At 38.2% G+C, this 10,208-nt stretch overlaps 1 protein-coding gene across 1 annotated transcript; it reads right to left on the reverse strand.

Annotated features, from left to right (window-relative positions):
* Nucleotides 1–289: 289 nt before the first annotated feature.
* On the reverse strand, nt 290–7,356 carry LOC307156316 (interferon-inducible GTPase 5-like). The gene is made up of 3 exons (XM_079867608.1): nt 7,314–7,356; nt 6,916–7,200; nt 290–1,452 (listed from the first exon to the last, which is right to left on the reverse strand). Exons 2-3 carry the CDS (start codon nt 7,195–7,197, stop codon nt 517–519), a joined length of 1,218 nt encoding a protein of 405 aa, XP_079723734.1. The 5' UTR covers nt 7,198–7,200; nt 7,314–7,356; the 3' UTR covers nt 290–516.
* Nucleotides 7,357–10,208: the final 2,852 nt, after the last annotated feature.

The following is a 10,208-nucleotide window of genomic DNA, read 5'->3' on the forward strand; positions in this document are numbered from 1 at the left end:
TCAAATATTTATATACTGTATATAAAATATGTTTTATTATTGTTATTCTAAACATATTGGGAGTAGTTGAACTGCATAAAAAGTTATCACAAAAAAAAAATATAGAAACACTTTTTTTTATTTTATTTTATTTTATTGTTTTATGTATGAGGCGTTATTACATGATTAAATGTGGAAAATAATCCAGATTTCAATTGCAAACATTTTTTTATTATTATTATTTCTATGATAATTGAGACATTATAAATGACTGGAAAAAAGTAATGGAAAAAAAAAACGCAATGGAAAAATTCAAAGAGCAATTGTCAACTATTTAACGTTATCATTCCAGTATATAGTTTACATGCATATTAGCATAGGTTGTTTTAATATTATGAAGAGTGGTATTCTCTTTGCTAAACCCCCACACAGTCTAACAGAAAACAATTCATGCTTTATTGGACATAAATCAATGAAGAGAACAAACTAGGACCACATACATTCTTAGGATTAATTATGTTCAAGGAGCTAGTAGTTTTAGGCAGTATTCAGCCCAGCTTCTTTTCTGATATTTCGAGCAGTTTCTGCCAGATCTTTTAATCCTTCTCTCAAGAGGTACCGAGTCGTAATGAAGGACATTCCTGCTGCAACAGCACTGCCCACACCTGGAAGGAGACTAAATAAATATTCAACAGCAGCAACGGTAGTGAGTGAAGCAGAAACAGAAACTCTGGTCACAGCTTTTTCTTTGATGGCAGCAACAAACTTTGATTTGGCCATATGTTTCAGGTGGGGCTTGTTCACTTTTTCTGAAAGCCTTGACAGTGATCTGTCATCCAAACCAAATGAATAGTAGCACCTTGAGAGGAAACCCAACACTATGCCTGTATCACATGCTACTGAAAGACCAGGCAGAGGGACCACTGCTATAACACCAGAGGCAAGAGATGCAGCCCAGATCTTGTCTTCGAATAATTTGATCTTCTTCTCAAGAGATGCTGCGGAGCACACTGGCCAGGCTTGTAGAAGAGCAGATCTCTTATGGGCTGGAAGCTCTTCTTCAAGAGTGTTTTGAAGTATTTCAAAATCATATTTCTCCAAGCCATAAGACGATATCAAGAAGACTTTAGGTTCTCCCATTTCTTTTAGGTTTTTTTGACAGTCCTTTCTTATTTCGGAAAGAACTTTCTGCTCATCAAATCCCTTTTTCCTTTCCTCTGCTCTGATGTCATTGTCAATCTTGGCACGAACAAAGTAAAAGTTTTTCTTCTGTTTTCTTATTTCTTTAGCCAGCATGATGTCATTCTCTGTGAACCTTTCTGAGTTAAGGATAATGAAGAAATCATAGTCCTTAAATTTGACATATTTAAGGTATTTATCTGCTTTGAAGTTTGGTGATCCTATTCCAGGCAGGTCCCAGATCTTCACATTTGGCATTGTAGGATGTTCATACATGGTGATTTCCATTGTACACTGTTAGCAATTGACCCTTCGCAAAGACCCGCCCCCCTTAGTTACTGTCGCTATGCCCGACAAGCTACGCTGCTCTCACGCAACACCATGTTCTCACGCAGTGAAAAATACATCGCGGAGCAGAGAGGAGACTGACAACACGCTGACAGACAGGACGGACCAGGTTACTTTTCGGTTACTTTTGATATTAGACATATTAAACAAAGTCTCACCTTTCAAATTTGGTCATTTTTTAAAAGAAATTTAAACGATACATACCGTTTTGTGGCTCTTAAATGTGTCTGACAGATCGCTGTAGAGCATCAGTTAAAGCTGCTCGTGAACCGATCATCTCTTCCTTCTAGTTAATTTATAGCATCAAATAAACATGAATGAACATAAGAAGGAATGTTGTTTTAACCGCGGAAAGGCGTCAGTACATTCCGTTTTTCAAGTTCAAATTCTCCCATGTTAATCTGCTATCTCTCCTGACTGCTTTGTCGGACAAAATGGCGGATGGCGGATTATGATTGGTTAGATCGCCTGTCAATCAAGCTCCCTGCGAAGGGTCAATTGATGTAATTTTTACAATAAATTTTACAACAACATGTTGTATTCATGTTTTTATTGTAAATGCAAATGCATGATAGGAAATTTATGGACAGTCCTGTAATTTTATTGTAACTACACTGTAGAAGCATTATTTTACAGCCACCGCATAGCATTGTGGGATCGTTGCTGTTTGAATTTTGAAATTGCGCGGCCAACGGTACCAGAGAATCCAACATTTTTGAAAGAACACATCTCAGGTATGAAACGTTAACATGAAATCTATTTTATAAGTATATGGATATATTAATTCCGTTGATATGAGTGAGTGCTGTTGATTGTTTCGTTTGGTATATTTCAGTGACATTAGCTTCAGTGACGTTCGCCCCGAGTCGACTAAAAACAACCTGACCGCGGTGAAGTGGCGTCTTCTCTCTCAATCCATACAGAAAAGGAACCACTTGCAGGTGCAAGGTACGAGATATTCACAATTTTTCGTTTGGTATATTTCAGTGACATTATCTAGAGTAATGTTAGATCCCTATAACGTTAGCTCAACTCGCCCCGACTCGACTCGCTCACTCCCGGTATAAACAACATGAACTGACCCCGCTGAAGTGGCGGCGTCTTACTCAATCCATAACGAAAAAGGTAAGTTACCACATCAGGTACAAGACACTAGATATTCACAATGGAAAAACAAACATGGTGAGTAGAATCGAGTCGAGCTGAGCTTGTAACGTAACGTTAATGGAAAACCACCACAATGACGATCGCTCAAATAACGTTATCCCAGACTGTAAACATAAGCATTAGCTAACGTTAGCCCGGTAAGCTTCCTTAGCTCAGGTTATTATTATTATTGATTACACGTGCTACCGGACAGGCTGTTGTAACGTTATTATGACTTCTGTTTTACTGTCTTGAAATCGTGGTTCGCACACTAGCATAAACGTAGCAGCTTGTAGATTTTACGGTCAGTACTTACAGAATTAATTGAAGGTATTTTCATTTAATTCTGTAAGTTAGCTATAACTGTGATAAAAGCTGAATATAGCATCTGGTATGTTCAGATGTTATAACTTTGTGCTTGGCCAACCAAGGTGAAAGAGCAGTCATGTAACGTTAAGTTGTCTTTATATAAAATAAACCGCGCGTGCACAACTTAAACCAACCAGCATCGTCATTAAATATTTTTTCGGAGCATGGGTTCTGTTGAAAGGCTTTCACTGCTCTCTTTGTCTTCAGAGAAGGCAGCAAATTATCAGTAGGCTAGTATTAAAATCAAGTTAACCATTTTGTTTGTCTCAAATTATATGTGGCTGCTTGGCAGACTGTATGGAATATTAAAATAATAATAGATTTGTAATTGGTATTTGTTGTGTAATTGGTAGTACTTTTGGTAATGTTTACATTTTTTATTCCCTAGCCCTCTGCCACAGCTGCTGATATCCAGAGAGAGACCCTACCCAGCACACCTTGCTTAATTGTACAAGGTATATTCTTCCCTTATTTTGTTAAAAGGGTAGTTCACTTTTAAATGAATATTACCCCATGATTTACTTACCTTCAAGCCATTCTAGGTGTATATGACTTTCTTCTTTCAGCCAAATACAATCTGAGTTATAAAAAAAAAAAAAAAAAAAAAAAAAAAAACCTGACACTTCCAAGCTTTATAATGGCAGTGGATCAGTTTGAAGCTCAAAAAAGTCACTTGCATCTATCCATCATAAAAGTGCTCCACGCGGCTCTGAGGGGTAAAAGGATAATTCCGGTACTTAGCATTTTGAGTCTCTTTTCTGGTTTGTTTTGGTGTCCTTAAAACAACCCTTAACGTTCGTTTTCAAAACTGTGCAACTCACGAGTGGTTAGTGGTGTTCGTTGATGATTAAAAACAAATATATCGGCGCAATGTATGATTTCAATCCATCTTATTTGCTATAGTGGAACTATTTTTTCAGATACCTCACAACCGCGTATAAACTTATGCTCGATATTTGAGTCTGAAGCACAGTAATATTAACGAGCAATGAGTCCTCCAACAGAAATCGGTATTTCGCTACGCTACTTGTTTTGGAACATCAACGAACATCACTAATCACTCTGTGAATTGCACAGTTTTGAAAACGAACGTTAAGGGTTGTTTTAAGGACATGTTCACTGCAGCAATTGTATAAAAAATGGGAGCATACGAGTTTCTTAATTTGTGATTTGTAGAATAGGATTTGTGAAACTGCAATGAAGAATTTGAGAAGGTGTAACTGTTGTGTTGTGTTTGTGGGAGAGAAAAAAAAGTCTACAAGTTTGCAACTCTTAAAACATTTCTCTCTTTGACTTCAAATTTACTGATACACATGTGTGGCTTTTCTCTACAACTACAAATCACACTGTCACAGGCGTTCAGTTGATTTGAATCAAATATACCTCCATAAGCAATGACTTGATATATGAAGGGATCTTAAAGGGATAGTTCGCCCAAAAATGATATTTAACCCATGATTTACTCACCCTCAAGGCGTTCGAGATGCATATGTCAATCTTTTTTCAGACGAACACATTTTCAGTTATTTTAGAAAATGTCTTAGTTCTTTCAGTGGTTATAGTGTGAAGCTATGGGGTCCACTTCATTCAAGTCCCAAAATGTGCATGCATCCTTCACAAAAGTAATCCATCCGGCTCCAGGGGGATAAACGAAGGCCTTCTGAGGGTAATCCGTGCGGTTTTGTCGTAAAAATATACATATTTAAAACTTTATAAGTGAAAATAACTGGCTTCCGGTAGCGGTCGACGCGCGTTCACGGAGATGGATGCTGGCGTATGACGTAGCGTAGGAAGCGTTGTGACGTAGAACGAACGTAGAGTTTTGTTTTGCTCTGCTCTCTGGCTGCGCTGTCACGTTCGTTCTAAGTCACGACGCTTCCTACGCTACGTCATACGCCAGCATCCATCTCCGTGAACGCGCGTCGACCGCTACCGGAAGCCAGTTATTTTCACTTATAAAGTTTTAAATATGTATATTTTTACGACAAAACCGCACGGATTACCCTCAGAAGGCCTTCGTTTATCCCCCTGGAGCCGGATGGATTACTTTTGTGAAGGATGCATGCACATTTTGGGACTTGAATGAAGTGGACCCCATAGCTTCACACTATAACCACTGAAAGAACTAAGACATTTTCTAAAATAACTGAAAATGTGTTCGTCTGAAAAAAGATTGACATATGCATCTCGAACGCCTTGAGGGTGAGTAAATCATGGGTTAAATATCACTTTTGGGCGACCTATCCCTTTAATCAATGTTTATAACTTTTCTGTAATTGACATTTTTTGTTAGAGTTAGGGATGTCATTAAGTCACCCCGGCCCACTTAATACAAAAAAATATTACTTCGCATTTTGAGTGATCGGATTTTACACATTGCTTTGCAGGTATAAGAAAAAACTCAAATTATGCTATCCAATTTAGTGAGAAAGGGATCACTCAATCTCTCACAGGCACACACTCAGGGGTTAAAGTATTCCGGCGTGACACGGTTGTGAAGAAATTTTCATCAGGATAGAAATTCGGAAAAGGTTTATAATTTTTGAGTTCCCCAAAACCTATGGCAGCTCTCACTTAAAAACAAAAAAACGTGTTTAGCCAATCAGAAGCAGAGTAGGGTGGGACTTGTGTTTGCTAGCTATAACAACGTGCAGCTATCCAACAAAATGAAAGTTTTCTCTGTGTTGCAGATGCGTGATGTGCGAGTGCGTGGAAAAATAGAACCAATTCCTGTTTTAAAGTACACGTGTGCCGGGTCTGCGCTGTCCGTGTTCCTGGTGTAGCCAGAATCGCTGACATCAGTTGAATCTACGAGTGCGTAGAATTCAGCGTAATACGCGCGTGTAGAGGCCCGGTGTAGCTCGGGTGTTAGAATCACGGTTTAGAGATCTTTCTATTTGTAAACAATGCTCATGAATTTCGACCTGAAAATAGACCTACCCCTCCGCATCTAATAGTCTGCTCGTTTGGGAAATGGCTGAGATAATTATGAAAGTAAATTGAATGAAAATAATCATTTAAAAATATAAAGGCTTATATAAAATAGGAAATCAGATTTTACCGATGCAAAGCTTTTAAAGGGAGATGCATCACGGTTTCAGCCCAATTTCTATTCGATGCACTCCACTCCAACCGGTGCACTCGCATCGCAGACCCTTGCATCGATCGTGCCAAGCCACAGACATATACACACAGACACACACATACTCATATAGCCTACAATGACACTCAGTCTCACACACACAAGCACTCATTCATTCATAAAGATCCCTTAATGTTTCATTGCATGGTTATGACCATGTCATATCAGTCTTAAATGTTACCTGATAAGTGTGTTTTTCCCCCTGTTTTCAGAGCCTTTTGCGGCATAAATCCCCAGACGGGCAGCAAGGCAGAGAAAAAAACGAGGGCTGAACACACCAGTTTGCACACTTTTGAGGAAATTGCTGGATTTTGAATTGGTGGGCAGGGGACATTAGGGGACATTAGAGGACATTAGTATGTTTGACAACTCATGTTTAACCAGTTTGGTACAGTAATAGAGTGTTTGTTTGTGCATTGTGCACTCTGTTTTCTCATCAGTTTTAAGAGAAAATAAAAATATAAAAAAAAAATACTAAGTGTTTTGTTTTTCTTTGCAGAAGTCTGAAAGAGGACATTTATCGAAGTTACAACATTTAATTGTAATATTTACAATATTCTGTCCTGTGAAATTACAGGAAATCCCTAAAATTACAGGAAATTCCTGGCTACTAAGTTGCCGTAAATATAAAATGTTGCTGTAATATTTACAGTATTCTATCCTGTAAAATTACAGGAAATTCTATTAAGTACAGTACCTTGTTGTAGTTATTTTACAATAACAGTCCTGTATACTGTTTACAGTAAATTTACGGCAACTATTAGCCAGGAATTTCCTGTAAAATTACAAGAAATTTCTAACAGTGTAGTTTCGGTAACTCCAGTAGGTGCTGCTCCCTCATCATCTTCATTTAAGCCTCTAAGTGCATTTACAAAGGAGGATTTCCCAGATCCTGTATTTCCAGTCACGGCGATGTTAAGTGAGACATTTAACATCTGATCAAATGTTTCTTTAGCTTTTGCTGTAGCTTTTTCCAGGGTGGACTCGCCTGATGCCTTTACTGCCTCAGCAACAGCAGACTCTTGAGTTTCCATGATCTAAACAACAAATGTATACATTAATTTAACAACTGCTCAGAATTGGTGACATAATACTTATTTAGATAATATAATTTAGTTTAATCTAACTTACTACAATGAAATCTAATTACCTTAATGTCTTGGTTCCAGCAGTAGACCTGTTTATAGTGTGTCTGTCTTCAGTTACAGGACAGGCTTGAGAAATCTTTTTTTAAGGACAAAATCTGCATCTGAAACCAATATGACACATTTACGAACCAATATGAAACAAAAGAACAACAAATGTAACTACTGTACAAAGTCAAAAGACAATCACAGAGGTCAAAAGTAGTTCTGATTTTTTGATTTTATATCATGAAAATTGTTTTATATTTGTCATATATTATTTGGTAATATGATAAGGTGTTATTAAGATGCATTTTCAACGTTACTCAAACTATTTCGAAACATACATTGGATTTCCGTAACTTGTGTACTGTAACACTCCAAATGTAAAAATGCCTTCTCAAGTTTGTCCAGGGAGTTTTTGTTGATCAAACCACATAGGAGGAGGAGCTTCTAATCCTCAGCCAAATAATGCAAATGAACTTATTTGTTAAAGATACCCCTTGCCCAGCAGGGATCACTGGTGATCCCAGATTTTTGTTGTTCAAAATTCATTACTCGTCAAATCATCACACGTACTCTTACTTGATCTGGACAAACTCAGCATCATAAGGAAGGTTTAAGACTCCAGCTTCGATATTTGACCACTGTTTACGATTTAAGTGGTTTGCAGTGACATTAATTTCTTAATTTATGCCAGGAGTGCAAAATAATTCATCTGTAACGATCGTTATTTTGAATAGAAATGATCACTCACAAAACATTCATTCTCGTCTTCTCCGGTTTATTTGTGGTCAAATACATATAATAAACAGCATCCGCCAGGGTTATTAGTCCAATAGTGTGCATATTTGGAGAAAAATGATTAATTATCACATGTTAGTAAAATATTTTGATCATACAGAATAAAAATTCTATTCATTTTCATTATGCGATCTGTAGAGCTGAAACAGCGCACAGAGCTAGATGGTTGTGTTTCTCCTCTTTTTGATTTGCGTCATACTTGACCTCAAATCTTTACGATTCGCTGAACAGCTGTCAATCATCTTCACGTGATTCAACGTGACCTCTTCTGCATGACGCGAATGTTTACACTTCCTGATTCTGCACATCCATGATAACAAAGCGAAAGTGACATCTCTTCACCTGAAACAAGTAACTAATAAATGCACGATACGAAGTATTTTGTGTTTTGTGTGTGATTTTCGTGCGATTTGGGGTTTTCATATGAATAAAGAATGTTTACAGAATGCATATGCTAGGTAATGATAGCCCATAGCTTCATCTAAAGCGACCGGAATATGATACAAATACTCGATGGTGTTTAAAAGTGAGCTTTAAAGAAAAGTGTAATATTAATAAATTAAATTGTGTCATGTAGCTTGAGGCTACCTGTTGTGCTAATGCACCTGCTGCAGGAGTTTTCAGTTCCATACAATCATTTTTTTAAAATAATTCGCATTTAAAAGTTCCAATAATAGTTTTTTATTGTTTGTTTTCTAACAAGACTTAAAGCCCATGTTGCAGGTTTTTTTTTTTTTTTTTTTTATTAATATAACCTTGTATGAAAATACCATATGAAAAGTAAATGCAGGATTAAAAATTGTTTTGCAAGACATAAGGGCACAAATTTAATAGAAAACGTGACAGTTTCCTTGACCGTGTTGAAAAAAACGCTTTTTTTCCACCATCGCGTCATATGACGTCACATGAGGTAGTCGTTTGGCTCTGCGTTCACGCTCAGTGCAGAGATAGGTTGGTATTCAGTTGGAGCGGTCATGATTCAGTGTGTTTTCTGTGCTTATTGTATTTCAATTAATCATCGTCGTGGTAAATGATTGTGAATTATGGCCTGTCAGGACATCGAGTCCACAGGTTTCCGAATAAGAAAAAGGACGGTGCAATCTTCCGTGCCTGTGTGCGTTTTGTGCCGGGTAAGAGACGGGACTTCACTTCTGCTTCTGCTTTGAAAAACGCGGTAGCGTTCACTATAGACCGAATGATTATAATCCCGGCGATATGTGCACACTGTCCCGGCTCCTTCATCGGGTCGCTCGGTGACGGTCCGCCGTCAGCATGTGGTTCAGCCGCCAGCGGGAAACATGACGCTCACGGATCCGTCAGAGATCACTTATTGTACATCTGTTTTACAAAATGTGCCATGTCTTAATTTAATTCATTAACATATCCTACATAAACTTGTAATGTAATGCATTCATGTGTTTGTTATTAGTCTGCAGCCGACACTATTATTATTATTATTATAAATATAATATATTATGTTCTATAATTCATTTTCAATCTGTACAAACCGACTTTAATGTGTCACGTACTGCTCAGAGACACAAAGTAGGAGATCCAAACGCAGCTTTATTTTGTGGGGCAATCCAGAGGCGTAATCCAACATACAGGCTAGGGTCATACACAGGAAAGCAGTCCAAAACAAAGAAACAAACAAACAAACAAAACAGGCAGGGACCAGAGGCAAGAGAGTAATCCAGGGACCAGAGGCAAGAGAGTAATCCAGGGACCAGAGGCAAGATATCCAAAAACAAGAAAAAAGACAACCAGGGAAACGCTCAGAATAGCAGTGTAACACTTAACAGACTTCGCGGTGAGTGAATGAATGAACAAGGTATATATAGACAGACTAACAGGATGATGAGACAGGTGAATGCAATCAGTGAATGAGGTACAGGTGAATGTGATCAGTGATAAGTGATGATGAGTCCGGGCAGTGAGTTATGGGAAATGTAGTTAGTGAGTGAATATGATAGTCTGATGTGGACTGCCCTCTGGTGGCTCACAAGGGCAGCTCCAGCTGGTGATCGTTACATAGCCCCTCCCCAAAGAGCGGCTTCCAGACGCTCCAAAACTGTCCAGGTGGGAGGTGGCCCGGAGGCGGATCCGGGGGCGGGATG

The sequence above is a fragment of the Squalius cephalus genome (genome assembly GCF_949319135.1).
Source record: "Squalius cephalus genome assembly, chromosome: 3".
Taxonomy (NCBI): domain Eukaryota; kingdom Metazoa; phylum Chordata; class Actinopteri; order Cypriniformes; family Leuciscidae; genus Squalius; species Squalius cephalus.

Bases quoted from the DNA above. Each gene is read 5' to 3' on its own strand.
- LOC307156316 (XM_079867608.1), bottom strand. From the start codon at position 7,197: ATGGAAACTCAAGAGTCTGCTGTTGCTGAGGCAGTAAAGGCATCAGGC. The intron at 1,453-6,915 runs GTAAATTTACTG...AATTGCTAACAG, and splicing joins ATTCCTGGCTAATAGTTGCC to TGTACAATGGAAATCACCAT.